Genomic DNA, 17,607 nt, shown 5'->3' with positions numbered 1-17,607 from the left:
TTTGTTTTTGACAACCCTCCGAGCTGCATGGCTCGTCTCTTTTCACCCTCAGCCCGGAGATAAAGTTTCTTCGCTCTGCTCGACGGGTGGGTGATCCGTGCGGCCATTCATTCGCTAATTGCTCGCAGTTGAACCCGGTTAAGGTGATTTAGAGGCTGCTGGTTAAAAGGGGGCAGCGGCGGATTGAATTCCATCAGAGCGGCAAACCAAACAGCGGCGGCCAGCTGTGCCTCTGGACGGTCACATCTGTCGTTGTTGTCGTCGTTGTCCATGGTGCTGAACTCGTGCTCCAGGAATGGTGGAGACGCTGAGTATCGCAGTCATCGGTGCTCCCGGAGTGGGGAAAACTTCTATAATCCGCCAGTTCATCTATAACGATTTCTCGGAGGTGTACACGCCGACCAGGACCAGATATGTGTACAGACCCTCCGTCATACTGAACGGCATCATGTATGAGCTGAAGATTTTGGACGTCCCGCCAATCTCCTCCTTTCCATCGAGCTCCAGTCAGGTATAATGTCTCTGTCTGAGGACGTGTGTAGACGCTCTCCCCCAAAATACAACTTTATTAGAGGAACTCTGGTGATCCATTCTCAGATCGCCTGAGTACACGCCTCATTTATGAAACCTCTACTTAATTGCCCGTCTGTTCACAGCCAATGGCATTCCTCAAAGACCAAAACACCAATTTTATTTATTCTCCTATCACTATCAGATGTCCCTAGTCTACTAGTTGCTATGGAGACCCGACTGACTTAAAGCCTTGGAGAGCTTCACTTTGACGTTGTAAACTCTCTCTCTCTGTCTCTCTCTCAGCCCTCCTCAGGAGGAAGGAATGCCAGCTTGCATATTGTAGTTTATTAATCATAACATGTCTGCTACAGATACTCCTAACTAAGAGCAGTGTTCACATATACTCAGATGAGTTGGTAACACTGTAATGCTGGCAGTGCTGTTTGGGTTAAATCTGGTTTGTATGCACAGAAAACGATAGCAGGATTTGTGCTGCAGTCATCACCACAGCACCTGGTCAAACCCTCCATTTAAAAATAGAACAGACTGCCCTTTTATTCTGGCCACAGGTCATGAGGCCACACCTCATTAGTTGGAGACACATCTGATGGCAGGATCATATAGCAGAAATGCACTGTAGCTCCAAATGTCCAAAGGTTTGGAGTCACTTTGCAAAGTGGAAGGAAGGAAATTGAGGAATTATCTCAGTCTTTCTTGTACTTTTTAATCTCTGGAAGTTTTTCTTTTAAGAATAGGTCCACATTTGTTCAAGTCTGTCTTGCTCATATGTACATTAAAACTATTAATGGATGCTATAATCGTTTCTCTTGTCTATAGCGGCCTTGAAGAGATCCATTCCTAAAGCAATTCCATTGTGAGTGATGGGGGACAAAATCCACAGTCCTCATTCTGTGCAAATATGTATTTTAAAGTTCAGCCAAAGCCAATATGAGGCCTCAACAGTGTGAGTTAGTCTTATTAACTGGGTATCTTCTAAACTCCAAAAATCCTTTCAGAAATTCCCTCTTTGTGTTACTGTCTCTGCACCGCAGCTCAGCAGTGAAATGCTGTGGGAACACAAAGAGGGAGAAATTCTGTAACTTTGGAAGATATATACATGATTTGATTAACTCAGACAGCTGCACCCTCACATTACTCTTGCTGAACGTATACAGAGTTTGTTCCCCATCACTTGCATTGACATCGCTGTAGGAAGGGATCTCTTCACAGCCAGCGTAAAAAGGAGACACTTACAGCAACCAGAACCTGTTTCAGTGTACATATGTGCAAAGATGATCATATCCTCCAAAAACATATATATGGATTTGGTGTGTGTGTGTGTGTGTGTGTCTGTATATGAGTGTGAAAGGTCCTTGGGTATTGATACAACGTGCCTGACTCAAAGCCTCTGTTGACTCGAGGTGTGTGTTTAACTCCTGTCCATCGCTGCCTCTGTGGAGAGGCTGTGACGCTTTCAAGATAGAAATCTCCAAGGTCACAACACCTGACTCTGCTGCTGCTGCTGCTGCTGCTGCTGCTGAACATTTCCCTCGTTCTCTCCCCTTTGGTGTCACACATATAGCCCTCCCAAGAACAGCTGTGGTTATCTACACAGACGAGGTGCCACTGAGAAAATGAGATCAGGCCAAGGAGGAGACAAAAAAAAAAGAAAAGAAGAGCAGCTTGGACGAGAGGCCTCCCAAAGCGTTGGTTTGCTGTGCGTTCAGAAAGCCTGGCGTTAACACAGAAAACATCTGACAGGCAGGCTGAGAGGCCAGAGCGATCTTCTTGTCAGACTGCTGCAGAATTACATGTGGCTGTTCTACTAGATTTAACATTTTGTTAGAGAGCGTTTAGAGGTCTGCAGATTGCTTCATTGTTTCCTGCCCTCAGAGACCCTCTGTAAAGACTGATTGAGTTTCTTCTTTCTTCCGCTAAATGGTGCTTAACCCCCATTAGGGAACAAGTTGGTAGGTGTGAGCAGAGAGCAGGAATAAGACGGGATGAGTCTCATGAGTTTAAGTGTGGGAGTGTTAGTGTGTGTCCCAAAGGTTGAGTCACACGAGAAGGCTTTTAAGCACACGCAGCGTTCATCATCAAGTTGTATCACATAGTGTGAACATTTCATGCTCATTTCAGGGTGTAGTGCAGTGAGAAGGCGCCTGTTTGGCAGGACCCTTCGTAGAAGGTATACAGGCAGAGAAAACCATTAGCCGAGTGCTGCCACAACATTTCTATCAGACAGATTTATGGTTACTCATTTGCTGAGGAACGACCCCTCTTGGCCTCCTGTACTTTTTCTTCTCCGCTCCTGTCATGTGCTGCGTGTTGTGAAGCCTGCTCTCTTGCTTTGTCTGGTGACGTCCTCTATTCACAGCGAGAACAGCGATGAGACACAGGGCTTTTTTTTATGGGCTCACCGCCCTGCTCTGTATTTACCCCTGTGGGCAGAGAAATGTAACCTGGGTCAGGGGCGGTGGACACAATGAGTGGCAGGTAGTGCCGGCACAAAGAAACCTGATTGAAATTTACTTGCAGTACACAGCAAATTGAATTAAAGCACAGTTCCCTGCTGGAATACCGCTGGGAATAAAAGACCAACAGAGGAGACAGTAGGACTTTGCTGCAGTCAATTAGAATGGTTGCACAGAGTTTAATGGACACAGTCGAAGTAAGGGTTACCAAATGAGGTTTTATAATGTCCTCTGAAATTTGTGATGAATAAGCTGCAGAATGGAGTGAGTCAGTACGCCTCCATGCTTATGCAGCGTGGCAATTTCTCATCAGTTCAGATTATATTTGAAAGAAGAACAGTGCTGTTCTGGCAGGCTACTTGTGACCCCATTTTAACCACGTAGACAGCCATTTTTATTCTTTCTGATACTGTAGACAGGCAAGATTTCTATTATCTTACTGAGAGGCTGTGATGGTGTAATGATTTGTTTGCTTTGCGGTATGTCTGTCTGTTGCTGATAGCATTGCGTTTAGAGAGCATCTGTCACTGTGTGTCAATAGGATGTGATGACAGATGGATTTAAGCCTAACAGCGGATTCGGAAATGATTTTCTTGTTCTTCTTTTGTTTTTTGTTCTTGCCATCGTGTATCTCCATGACTTCCTCCCACACATAATGCTCCCTCTCCCTTTCCTGCTCTTTCTGGACATTTTTCTCTTCTTCAGTTATATCTGTCCATACTGTCTATGATAACAAGGTGGAAATTATTACACATTGTGCCATTTTGACTCTCACAGACACGGTAGATGTGATGTGTGCCTGCATGAGGTATAGCTACAAACTATTTAAGGTTTTGCTTACATGAGTTGAAAGTTTTGGTTGTGTCTGTTAAACAAAGTAAATACAAATTAGAAAACTTAATGTAAGTGAAATGAATAATTCTGTGTTCTTACAATAGAAACATTTAAATGAATTATAAACTATGTACAGCTTATTTGCCTACTTGCGGAGAGTAAGATGAGTTCTTGTTTGTTTAATCCATACAAAAACCAAAGCGTAAAAAAAAAAAGTTATCACTGCTCCAAGAAATAGACCGCATGCATAACCTCCTGAAAAAACATGAATCATCAGTCAGTCATTTTTTACACGCATTAAACAAATGAGACTTCGGCTTTCCGTTGTTTCCAGTCCTTATGCTAAGCTAAGCTAGCTGGCTGCTCACTGTAGCTTCACATTCACCTTACAGATATGAAAGTGGTACCATTCTTCGCACCAAACTCAAAGCCCATTTCCGAAAATGTTGAACTATTATAAAGCTGTTTCAACTTGTAAAATCATTGACAGCTCCTGTTTTAAAATCAACAATTCATGACTACATTTCCCAAGTTTAGCTGTAATTTAACCAGCAACAGAGAATCCTCTCCATATCATCTCAAGCAATGGAATTACTCAAAAGGCTAATAAAAACAGATTTTAATGATTGCCTGGTATAGGTCACCATTGAGTAATGGGAGTCTCATCCCCAGGGGATGTTACAGATTTTAATTGTAGATCGGCCAGCGTGGCCTATGTGTGATTTATCTCTAACTGCTCAGCACCCTTCCCCCACCAGGTTACGCCGGCCTCCCTCCTGGCTCACGTATTGATCCGTCACAACCACTCATTACAGTTAAGCTGCCACCGTTAATATCAGGAGGCACGACAGCTTTGTCATAGCCAGCTAAGAACTGACCATGGCCTGCGGTTGTCAGGGAGACATGTTCTGTTTGGCTCTTGAGGAGCGAAGGATGAGATGCTCATTTTGAGCGCCGTGCTAAGAAGATCGACTGGAGGATACAAACAGTGGCACCACACTTCACATCCACGCTCCCACAAGCACACTCTCCCATCCTGCAAGCACACACACAAATAAACATGCCCACACATGCATTTTAAACGTGTTTGAAATCAGCCTTGTGATGCTGCTTTGTCTTGTCTTCCCAGCTCTTGTTCTTCATTTATTTATTTTTGCCTCTTGTTTGGGTTTGGAGAGGTAGTGTTGCTGTTTCCAGCCCCTCCCCCACATTTAAAAACAGGACTTGGATGACAAAGAGATATGAGATGAGAACACAAGCTGCTATTTTTAGCCCCACAGGGATGTGAGGCTGCAACTGAAGCCACTGTGTGCATCTCAACGTCGTCAATCGCCTCAATTATCAGAAAGGGGTGAGCTGTGATGATACGCCGTGTTATGATGGGGAATGAGTCCTGTTTGTTTGGCAAAAATAGGTGAATATTTTCTGAGGTGTTGGCCTGCCTGCCTGACACGACTTTGGATTTAAATTGCATTGGATGCTCTACAATAGAGAAGAAATTACAGTAGAAATCTGATTCAACCTGGAGACAGACAGAGAAAAATTATCACATTTATACCAGTTTTCACAACACTGTGCCCCCTTACTTCCTCTCTTCCCCTGCTTTCTCTTTTGCTTTTGATGACAGCGATCTTCGTGCCACATATTTTCTCCCTGTGTGCTGTTTCTTCCTCACACTAACCCACAAACACCTTCTTCCAAATTGAATGAAAGCAAATGATTCATCGCTGACACAGATGTGTTAGCGTTATCATCATTAGAAGTTTCACTGATCATCACCTGCTCCCTTAACCTCCCCTGTCACAAATTATCAGTTGATCTTCTTTGTACAGATTGCCTGTAGAGTGTGTTGATTTCCTCTCCTCATCTTCTCTCCCCAATGCTTTCCCTCTCCCATCCACCTTGCAGACTTCTTCCCAGTCCAACAATGTGGAACACAGGCACACACACACACACACACACACACACACACACACACACACACACACACACACACACAAACATTACATCAACAACTAATATCACCATGATCTGTGACTAAACTTTTGTTAATTGTCCTGTATTCATTGTTTTGTTTTCCTCGTGTTGTCCTGCTAAAGTTCTGCCTTTTGTCTTGCAATAAAAATAAGGAAAAATAAATGAAAAGCATATTTTCTCCAACCTTGAGGGCAATGTAATTAGATTTCTCCCACTCCTGTTTAAAGTTGCACAAGCTCTCGCAGGAGGTAGAAGAAATAATGTCCACATGGAAAATGATTTTCATCAAATCAATCATCATTGCAAACACTGCTACACACAAGGGTGATGGTAGCACGATGCAAATTAGAAGCATAAAAATTAAAAGAGGTCTGATAATCAGCACTCTGATATCTGAGTTTTCAAAGCAACACGATGGAACAAACAGAACTCCAAAGAGGCCAAATCAAATGTGCCCGAGGTGCAGGTGCATCAGTCAAAAAACACAAAGCCAAATGATTTAGTACGTCAAGCAGGACAGCTTTGAAAATCATAACAACATGTGAAAAGATAAACCACTTCAGTAGTGCTCAGAATTTAGACACAAATACAATGCCATAGTCACAAGGTGAAACAAACCTACTTAGAGCTGATAAATGCTGGAACTACTTCAAAGTTAAAGGAATTGATCAACGTTTTGGGGAATATGCATTTTCTTACCGAGAATTAGATGAGTGAATTCCTGGAGTCTGGTTGCCTGGTAACTTCACGGTGATGACAAATCACTGCACCCGGCCAAGAAATAGTCAAGCACATAACCCCATCTAAAACCACAACTTGCTATTTTTACACTTCGTTTTTTGCACTGATTAAACAAATTACATATGACATGTTAATTAGTGAGCTTTAAAGGGGCTGGTAAGCAGATTTTGTTACATTTGGACAGAGCCAGGCTAGCTGTTTCCCTCTATTTCCAGCCTTTATGCTAAGCTAAGCTAACTGGCAGCTAGCTCCAGCTTCATAATTAGTGTACAGATATGAGAGTGGTATCAATCTTCTCATCTAACTCTGCTATGAAAGCGAGTAAGCGTATTTCCCAAAATGTCAAACCACTACTTTGTGATGAAATGATTACGCTCTGTCTGACCTCCCTTTATCTCAAAAGTGCTGCCATATAGTTTGTACATTACAGCAGTTATTACTGAAGTCTTACATTATTGTTTTTTGCTATGAGTATAGTATTTGCCAGCTAAATTATACTGAATTGAATTGAACTGCATTAAACTGAAATGTGCACTGTTCCTGACAGTCTCAGTCTCCAGACCCTTCATTAGCAGTGTGCGTGCACCCCAGAGATTATGTTGACACCCTGTCTGCTCATCCCTTGATCCACTGCTGCTTTTTTCATCTTTTTCGACATTCTCTCAGGGCTGCATTTGTTTTCTCATTTCCCTCCCCCAGCAGATCTTTTCTTCCCACCCCCTGAAGTTCCTCTATTTTCCTCTCCCTCTTTTATCAGATCAAATGCTTATAAATTCATTGCATGCTGTTAGAGGCGGTGACGGAGGTGGTGGTGGGTTGGTGAGAGCTCTGGGAAACACAGCGTGAATAGAAGAATGGGTCACTTTGTTTCTCTTGAAGCAAATGTCCCCCAGTAAGGTGCAAATGTACCCACTTGTGCCATGTGTTTTAACTACAGTTTGAAACTCATTACCATCAAACAAACGCCGCTATTTGACCCGCTGCATGTACACTGCATCACAAAGATTAGCAAAGCAGGAGGAAAGTTTAACAGTATGTGTTCCCATTCCTTCTCCTGCCAGAAGGCTCTGTATTTGCGTATCTCTTATAAGCTTATCGTTGTCCTTGAACATGGTAGCTAGGACACTGTTCAGTGATTACTGCTGAGCAGTCACCATGTTTTATGACTTTGTTCTAGGCTGTGAGACTCCCAGAGCCATGCCTTCATTGAATCTGCATCTTTTTCACAGGGACTAAGCAGCAGAGGCAGGCGAGCTATGACTTTGAGCCAAATGCCTTAGCGTAATTACAGAAACACATACCACATGCTGTTCAGCTAGCTGCTCTCTACAGTTATTGTATTCCATAAGTAGGTGCATTATAAACTGGCGGATCTATGAGGCGGTGCTTTGAGCTAAATGGTAACATCAGCATGTTAACATGCGCCACTGACTCTCATGATGATGTTTAGCAGGCAATATTTACAATGTTTAAGTTTAGTGTGTTATCATGCTAACATTTGCTAATTAGCGCTGAACACAAAATACTCAGGTTAATGGGAATGTAATTCGTTTTGTATTGGACAAATTAAAATGCTAACATGATGGTGGTGCTAAATGAAAAGTCAGAGGATCAGCAAAATCATTAGAATTCATTCTGAAGGGGACATGAATGTGTGTACCAATCTCACTGCAATCTATCCAATAATTTATAGATATTTCACAAATGCCACCCTCATGGTGGCGCTAGAGGAAAATACAGGAGATCACCAAAGTCATACATAGTCTGGGAACCAGGAGTGTCTAAAAGTGTATAAAATGTTTTGCCAGTCAAGTAGATGTTGAGACTATCCACAGGATAAATGAAGATTTTGACTTGCTGGTGGCCCTAGATAAAAAGTCAGAGGATCACCAAAGTCAGTACGATTCATCCTCTGGGCACCATGTATATCTGTACCAAATTTAATAGCAATCCATCCAATAGTTGTTTAGATATTTTAGTCTGGACCAAAGTAGTGGACCAACTGACTGTCATTGCCATCCCTATAGCCTATAATTCTCTATGTCATACTGTTTTCTATTTGTGAGTACATTTATGTTTTTCTCTCTTTGTGTCTGTCCTTTAGGAGTGGCTGGATTTGCGCTGCAGAGGCGTTCGCAATGCCAACGCCTACATCCTAGTGTACGACATCTGCTGCGTGGAGAGCTTTGAATACGTCAAGATGATCAGACAGCAGATAGTGGAGCACAGGTACAGTATGGCCAACTGCACGCTCTCAGCTGGACGGACAGTAATTGAACATACAACCACTGACATACAGCTTGTTAACTCTTCTACAGCTTCTCCTGCCTGGAGATGGCATGCAATTTCACAGCCCTGCCACAAAGCCTCACATTACACGTTTGTGACAGTGTGACAGTGATAGATAGTCCGCTTATGGTGATATCTTTTAATCCAGAACACTCCCCCACTGCATCCAGACAGTTTAGTAATGACATTTGATTCTAGCATTGCTGCATGATAGCCGCCTGAGACGTCACTAGCGATTTAAAGATTATTCTCCTTTTATTGGTACAGCAGCAAAAGATAGGAGGCTTGAGAACCAGGGGGAGATACAGTAAAGGTCTCCCTGCTGGGTTTTAACCAACAAAAGGACCCAACACTAGTGGGAAAAAAGACAGATGTAAAGGCATTACCTGCTCTATCATCCTCGCTGTTGGTATACCTGCATGTATTTACATTTTGAAAGGTGCAATGAGTGACCTGATTTATTCTGCTATATTGTACATGTCCAAACTGCCACAGCACAGATCATGCACTCCTTCCTGCAGCTCCGAATGTGTTACCATGAATATTTATGGCCCATGACAGAAAACCATTATGACCAGCAGCTGGGGATAAGGAGGGTGAATGCAAGAGGAACGGAAAACAGGAGATGCGTAATCATACAGTAGGACAAAGATCTAAGGTCATACAGAAGGAGGGAAGGATAGTGTATGTTAACCGAAATCATGAATAATGTAGGCTGTTACAGCACAGGGTGGCTGCACTTTAGATGTCAGCTATAAAGAATGTGTCTGTTTATTTTACTATATTTTAAAATCTAAATCCTTAAAATACTCTGCAAAGTTCTGCTGACAAAATCTGTTCAAAAGCACAGTAACTTTGTTTTTTCTACGCCTTCTAACAAAGACGCCTACCTTCAGTTCAGGGAAGACTATGACAGTGTGGGGTCTATCACTCCTCTATTAGTTTCCCCCAATTTCCACACACACAGATGCATTCACACACGATCGCACACATACAGTACACCTCGTTCTTCTAAAATACTCAAGCTCGGAGATATTTTTAAGTCTGTTATGTGAGCACAACCTGTGAAAAGGAGAAAAGTGAGATGATTACTGCGCCGTGTTTTTCAACCCTACATCTTCAAGAACTTCGCCTCAGGGCTTGAAAATTGCACTGTACATTTCGCTCTCTCTCTCTTTGTGTGTCTTCCTCTCTGTCGAGCTATCTGTCCATCTGTCAAGGCAGACATGCAAATATGCACAAGTGTGCAAGTCGTTGTCAGAAGATGAGGCACGATGTAACAAAAAGAAACCTTTATTCATTATAAGAGGGAGAGATAAATTGTTAACGCAGCAGCTTTAACAATTTAAACCTCAGCTGACACTGAGCTCATGAAGTCAGCAGATGTCTTGTGCTTACACACATCACTGCGCCTTCAAGTTTCATAATGTACCTGATATAATAGTCCTCAGTGAATTCAACTTGACCTACTATGGTTTTTATAATGTTATTATTTTTCATGGAAACCGATAATTAAAACTTTCAGCTCCACTCCACCCAATCAAACAGAAAGCCTTAGAAGTAATAAAATTAATCACAGTGTTCGAAATCCGATTTATATAATCAGCCTTCTTTCCTTCATAGTATTTGCTCTACAGTCTAATCCAGGATTTCCTGTAGTAACTACTTCTTTTTACATCGTTCCCTCCTTTTTAAGCAGAGCGTCAGACTGGATTTCCAAACCACCACCAATCAGGTGTTACTGGACTTGATGACGTTCCCCTGGATGTTGATGTTTTTCATCAACACTGTAGGACTGAGCATTACAAACACAAGTTTTAAATCACTAATTCATGCCTACCTCTGGCTTGCCATACATTCTCACACTTCATAATGCTGTAAACCAGTCGCTGCAGAGTGTGGTGGGAGGCCCTTTGAGCCTGTGAGCTGTAATCCTCCAGTCCACCCCCGCACACCTCAGAGGGAAGGAAAAACTGCACACAGACATCTTGCGCACGCCCAGCCAACCACTGTGACAAACACCAAGATGATAACTGTGCTTTTTGAAATGAACCTTTTCCTTTTTTTTTTACCTCTCACATGCTCCTCCAGGGAAGGCAGCAGCAGTGAGGTGCCAATCCTGGTGGTGGGCAACAAGAGAGATCTGCAGCGACAGCGCTTCATGCCTCGCAGGGCAGTGTCAGTCCTGGTGAAGAAGACGTGGAAGTGCGGCTATGTGGAGTGCTCTGCTAAGTTTAACTGGCACGTAGTCCTGCTCTTCAAAGAGCTGCTGGGCATCGCTGTGGCACGGGGCATGCGCCAGAACCACACCTCCATCCGTTTGCAGGGGGCGCTACAGAGGAACCGCTGCACCATCATGTGACCCTGAGAGCTCCCTCCACCCCTCAGGAGTGGAGTGGCTGTGGAGAAAAGGACTTTTTATCTAAATGGCTGGAAAAATACCCTGTGGCCTCCTGCTTTACTGAGCTGATTTTTCATAATGAGGTTTATTAGACTCTTGCGCTGTAAAAGACACAAAAATTTCACACATGGTCATCCGACCTCTTCCTGGTCGAATTCCAAATGTGTAGATGCAGGGAAGGAGGTAGAAGAAGAGGAAGCAGGTGAAAACCAATATGACTAGCATAGCACAGTTATTTTTCCTCACATCAACTAGACACTTAAGCATTTGAGGCTGTGCTTCCCAAATCACACAGCAGCAGGTGTTACTGAGGGTTGTCTTGTGGCTGTAGCTGGGCCTGTCAGGATGGAAGCTGTGTTTGTGGGACTCAAAACAGAGAGGCAGCAATATCATTGAGTCTTCCTTTTGAATTTGTCATATTCAGTAAGGTCAACAGCAGGCGCTCATACCAGACATATTTGGATTTCTTTGAGGGTGTGCGGTGAATGGTCAGCAAGAAGAATAAAGAGCAATTTCTGGGAAGATTATCTCAAAATGTACAGATAAGATTAGATGGTGTTTAATTTTAGATTCAGAGAAGTAGCCTGCATTATTTTTCTTTCCCTGTACCTGTTTCAAACTTGGCCTATGATAGAAGCTGTTTGTTCAGACGGAGGGTGTTTTAAGGTTGTCTTGCAGCAGAAAATACTGCAGTCCTTATCATGAAATACTGTAGGGCTTTAATCTGCCCCCCCCCCCTGCCCCCCCCCCCCACTCAGTGTCTCTTTCTGATGAATACATTAAATCCAGGGAACTGGGGACCTGCAGGAGGCTGCAGAACTTAAAACATGAACCTGTGCGTGCAACGTGGATATTTGTGTGTGTGTGTGTGTGTGTGTGTGTATGTGTGTGTGTGTGTGTGTGTGTGTGTGTGTGAGAGGGGGGGGGGGTGGCAGAGAGAGGTAGGTTTGATAGCTGACATTCAGTCAAGCAAAGGACAGACACAGAAAGATAAAAGACAGATGTTGAAGCTTTGGATTAGGAAGGAGCAATAAATTCCTGCCAGGATGTCCTGCCTGACTATATATGTACCATCATATTATATTAAAAATGCCTCACGTACAATAGGTGTAATCCACTCGTGCTCAGATATCCTGCAGAATTAAGGAAGCGGAGCTCAATGGCTTCCACAAAACACCCCATGAGTGCATCACAGACACACAGGGAACCTTAATAAAGCTTTCATATCAGTATCTGAATCGTATCTAATTGGTAATGTTGTGAGACTAACAGTTGCTTTTTCCTTTGATTAGGCCTAGCTAGGTAGTTTGTGAATATGGCTGCACTGGAAGTAAGCAGTCCTATTGTATATAAGAGTGATGATTCATAGAGTAATTGACTTGCATGCTTTTGTTGGTAGAGCCAACTGGTCAGGGGTTTAATTGCACTGATGTGAAAATTTGATATTGTGATTAATTTTTGTAATACATGGTTTTCTGACACTGTAATGAGCAGCTGAGTGGAGTGAATGTGGTCGTTTTTCACTGGCATGTGAGAGCACAAGCTCATGATTCTCTCCAAGATGTTGTGTTGAACCCTTCAATCAGGGCAGATGGCTGTGTGTAGTTTATTTTTTTGTTTTTCTAGTAAAAAAAAAAGAAATATGTAGCAGAGATACACTAGAAAGCAACTGTGTGTAGCATGAGTTCTCATCGGTTTGTCTGCTGCGCGTTTCCAAATAAAAAGGGCTACAGTTTTTTATCAGAAACGTTACTTGTATTTATTTTTACTGTGTTAGTACTGTGAGTATTTTTTTTTTTTGACACATGATGAATTATTAAATGCATTTGAGAACAGCAACCTTACTCTGGTCACTTTTCAATCCTGTGCAACAATCACACCACATTAAGATCATTTTGACGACATTGCCACCTTGTGGTAAAGCGATGTTATCAGGAGCCAAATCAGAGGCAGGCAAGGGGATCAGGCATCACACACTGAACCCTCCTCCAGTTATTGGATTTTTGCTTAAAATTATATACTTGATTGTAGCCAACAAAAATAGATGATCATCTGGTGATCTCCCCGATATAAGAACCGACCTACTTTTAAGGTGGCAGTGTGATAATAGTGACTATATAAACAAGTTAATGAATTAATTGAGTAATCATCTCAGCACTGTCCATGGTGCTGGACTGAATGTGAAGCCTGATTGATGGTTGGCTGATGGCGGTTCAAAACATGATGGTTCTTTGGATCATCCCTCCCCACATTAACCTGTCATGGAGCCATGGGGTGAAAGTTTTTTGTTGGGCCATTATTTTGACGGCCCTGTGCACTGTGCATGTACCCTATTGCCTCCAAATTCCAGATTAGGTGCACAAGTGTCAGTCAGTTCGTGGTAATTTTGATTAAACACAATTTTATTTGGGAATATGCACCATGCAGGCACAATATAAACTAAAATAGTGACGTTCTTAACCATAGAATCTCCTCTACAAGATGGAGCTTTAATATTAAGTAATAAGGCAGGAAACTACCAAAAATCAGGTAGGGCCCCTGGACATTTGAAGCCCCAAATGTAAAACAAAGAGTGCCAGAGTCGTATCATTAGTGGGCGCTGTTATCAGTGGGTGTATTCATGTGTGTCTGTGTATGTGCTTGTTGCATATAACATATAAGGGTCTCTCCTACTTCTGTCTACTCACCTGACAAGTATCAGGTCTGAAATCAGCGGCCAAACCGCATGTCAAATGTTTAGATAACAACATCACGTGGTGCAGGTCTGAATCATAGACATTGATAGAGCGGCCATTTCCATTCATATCCACACATCATGAATGGCCCTGTCAGCAACCGCTCCCTCCTGAAATTACTGCCATAAACTGTCTGGCACTGTCGTCATGGAAATCATTGTTGGTGTGGTGACAGCCTTATCAGAGTATATGGAGGCCATGTAAGGAATTTCCCTTCTATCCGGTCCAGCTCTGTGCTCTGAATCCTCTGCAGTCTGCATCAGCAAAGTGTCTTGGCATCACTTCTCGTCCTTCCTTCGTTGTCCATTCCGGCGTCATGTGAAAGGGGCTCTCGGTGGTCTCTCTCGCCTTACACCTCCGTCGAGGTCATTCGTCAGTGCAGACGTGCTCGCTCAGGTAGACCCGGTGGGGTAGTATCCCTGTCCCCGCTGTCCCCGGTTTATCCTGCACCCCTCGGCGTGCGGCGGAGCGGAGCGAAGGATGAGCGAGCAAGGGAAGGGCTCGGCATCTGCCTCTGCCGCGGCCCCGGCACCAGGATCGGATACTTACAAAGGCTGGCTTTTTAAATGGACCAACTATTTGAAAGGGTACCAGCGGCGATGGTTTGTCCTCAGCAATGGACTGCTTTCATATTACAGGTAAATTTCACATTCACAGTGTGTAAGATTTCTCGAAATAAACGCCAATTGGGCGCACAGCGACTCATATTTCTGTGTCAGCGCATCATTACAGCTGGCTGCCTCAGCTGGCTAGCAGCGGGCTAAAGCTAGCTGTCAAATGAACAGAGTCAGCTGTCTGTTTACTTCAAGCTGACAGTGACAAAAACATAGACGTTTTACTTTACTTTACTTTGACTGTATGTTGCAGAGAGGCACCAACACAGACACACACACACAGCAGCAGCAATAGCAGAACGCTTTCTAACTCAATAAAGTGTCAGAAATGTGGCTACAGTAAGTACCGACGTTGGTTAGCAAACTAAGCTAGCCCGCTAACCTCAGTGTGCGCGCTCATGACAGTTGATCCAGATGTCCGCTCCTAACTGATACTAACACGACAACTGGTCTCTAAACGTTTAGTTCGTAAAGTCGCCGTGTTAATTATTTATTTTTATGTTAATGTCACTGTTTGAATGTTTTATTTCTTATAAACATCATATCAGTCTGCGAAGTTGATTCACTCATTTCATTAACGTTAGCTGACGTTGCTGAGCCAAGCTCCTCAGTATGATCACTGTAACGAGATACGTTGCAAGAGATGCTCGTTATCATTATCATTCTGTCTTCACTCACTCATCACGCAGTTGCAAGCTGAGTGAGCTAACGTTAGCTGTACAATAGCCCAACACCTGTGGCTCAGGTGCTTCTTGCAAAGGAGTCATGTTTCAACAGGTGTGTGTGTGTGTGTGTAGAGGCATCACAAGGAAACAATGAAAGGATCATAAAGCAAAATATTTAGTCCCACTGCCAGAACACATTCAACTTGCTTCAACACAGAAGAGTCTTGTATATTGTAGAGGTTCATGAAGGTCTGATTAGACTGCACTTGGTCATAAGAGCAGCATAAAGAGTATTTAAGCAAGTCTTGGTGATTGATTGACTAAACCAAATCCAAACTCAGTTTTCCCCAACAACAACTCATTGTCAGTCTATTGATAACACAACCTTACTAACAGACAAATTAACTGTCACATGGTGTAGTCTTAGGACGTTCAGTCTTGATCCTGGCAACAGTGTGTGTGACAAGATAGTCTCAACTTTAAGGTCGGCTTTCTGGCATTTCCAGAGCTTCATTTGCTGATGAAGACGGTGAGATGTGGTTAAAAGCTCTGAAAAATCTGTTAGTTTGTCACACTAGAGCTTGATACTTTTCATTGCTTTCCGTACTTTTGCATGTTTAACCAGCTTGCTTGCTACCACTTGACTGCTTTTGTCAACATTCAAATACTCTGCTGTATCACCTTCTAGGTCATACTGTCCTTGGTGCAGTAATAAGATTTTACCAATTTAAACTTAATATTGATTTCCAAATTCATGAGCAATATGGGATGGGTATGACGCAATTAATGACGCCACACCGGGAAACCCTGAACCATGTGTGTACATGTGTGGTCCTCATAAAAGGAGAGATGGAGTATTTGTTGCAACAATTATTCACCCTGTCTGACCCAGATTTCCTAATTAAATGGTTCACAGCAGAATGAATGTGCACCCACTGGAGTAAACCTTCCTCTCCTAACAGTACTATTAGTAACAATTAGTCAAAGCTGTGACTGTGAAGTTTAAATGCCTTCACTAATCGGAAATGATTTTAAAAAACCCTCTAACTTCTAGCTTACTGTATTAATGCAAACTGTAATTGCTTGCGGAAATAAAAATAATTAATGTGACACAAAGCTGATCCCTCTAGGATAATTGTCTTTTCAAATGTCATCTTTTGCTGCGAGGTTAGAGTGCAAAATTGGCTATGAAGCAGGACGGGATTCTCTGCTTTATTTAAAGGCTCTTCTGCAGAGTGAATTCTGGTCAGTATGGGGGTTTGCGCCTGGGTCCTTCTGACTTTAGGGCAAAATTTTGACTCACGATGCTTCCCTGCAGCTCCAACACTCATACATGCAATCTTCATAAATATGAATCTTCAGATTGGATGGAGAACATTCTCTTCTGACTGTGCTTCAAAACCACATTTGGGGCCCATTTCATCCCATGCCACAGCCACGACACCCTAGTGCCACACTTTCTCAAGCAGCCTGCTTGTCTTTTGTTATTTGACACAAAGGTAGGGTAGCCAAAGCCCCACTCCATGGTGAAAGGAAAGACGCCTGTTGCCTCTACCCTCTATTAATAGTCCATTATGTTGTAAGGTGACTGCTGTCCCTGAAGTAAAGGTAGCCTGTCGACATCTGAGCACAGAGGCAGTGAAGCGCACGAGTTGTCCCCTCCACTGATGTCTTCCCGGCAGACCGCATTGTGTGTCTCTGACTTCAGGCTTTGTGTGCCTCTGTCTGTGCCTTCTCTGGCTGACTGTCTGCACTTCTATTGTGCGTGAAGTAAAAGGGAATCAGTCAGACAAATGTGACAACATGTTAATTAAAGTGTCTTTACTGTGTGTCAAGTGATAATTGTGTTGCTTCTCAGATGTACATTTTCTGCAGAACATTTTTGTTCTTGTCCTACATTTATGAGACGGATACACAGAGAAATATGCCACTTGTAAATAGACTTCTAATACTGCCACTCACTGTTTCAATAACACTTATGTTTACAGTTGCTGCTCTTGCACTAATATTGTCATTTTTGAAGTTGATGCACTGTAATATACACGTAGTCTCCATTTTTAAGGATTTAATGGTGTCACTGGGTAAATGTATGATATAATTTGATGGATAGATATTTCATAATGGATTAAACTCTGTCACAAGAGGATGCACTTTAAAGCCCAAGAGACTCACATCACATCAGATGCAGCCCAACTTGCATTGATCAGTTGTTTGATTTTCAGTGTTCAATATTTGTTTGCCCTTTTTAAAAGGCCAGTTGATATTCAAATCAATAGTGAGTGACTGCCAATTAGAGGTCTAGCCAATAACCTGAGGGATGGCTTTCATTCCCAAGGCCTGCTGTTGTCAAAGCACAGGCTTAGT

At 42.9% G+C, this 17,607-nt stretch overlaps 1 protein-coding gene across 1 annotated transcript; it reads left to right on the top strand.

The window, feature by feature from the left end:
- The first annotated feature begins 295 nt into the window (after positions 1 to 295).
- rasl10a (RAS-like, family 10, member A) lies at positions 296 to 11,190 on the top strand. Its single transcript, XM_070905105.1, has 3 exons — positions 296 to 511; positions 8,644 to 8,773; positions 10,925 to 11,190. Exons 1-3 carry the CDS (start codon positions 296 to 298, stop codon positions 11,188 to 11,190), a joined length of 612 nt encoding a protein of 203 aa, XP_070761206.1.
- The last annotated feature ends 6,417 nt before the right edge of the window (positions 11,191 to 17,607 follow it).

This window comes from Enoplosus armatus, chromosome 4 (genome assembly GCF_043641665.1).
Source record: "Enoplosus armatus isolate fEnoArm2 chromosome 4, fEnoArm2.hap1, whole genome shotgun sequence".
Lineage (NCBI taxonomy): Eukaryota > Metazoa > Chordata > Actinopteri > Centrarchiformes > Enoplosidae > Enoplosus > Enoplosus armatus.
The sequence above is the reverse complement of the archived record's forward strand: the minus strand, read 5'-3'. Positions and strand labels throughout refer to the sequence as shown.

Coding starts and splice junctions, on each gene's coding strand:
- rasl10a (XM_070905105.1), top strand. CDS start 296: ATGGTGGAGACGCTGAGTATCGCAGTCATCGGTGCTCCCGGAGTGGGG. Junction 512..8,643: donor TTCCATCGAGCTCCAGTCAG/GTATAATGTCTC, acceptor TCTGTCCTTTAG/GAGTGGCTGGATTTGCGCTG. Junction 8,774..10,924: donor GATAGTGGAGCACAGGTACA/GTATGGCCAACT, acceptor CCTCCAGGGAAG/GCAGCAGCAGTGAGGTGCCA.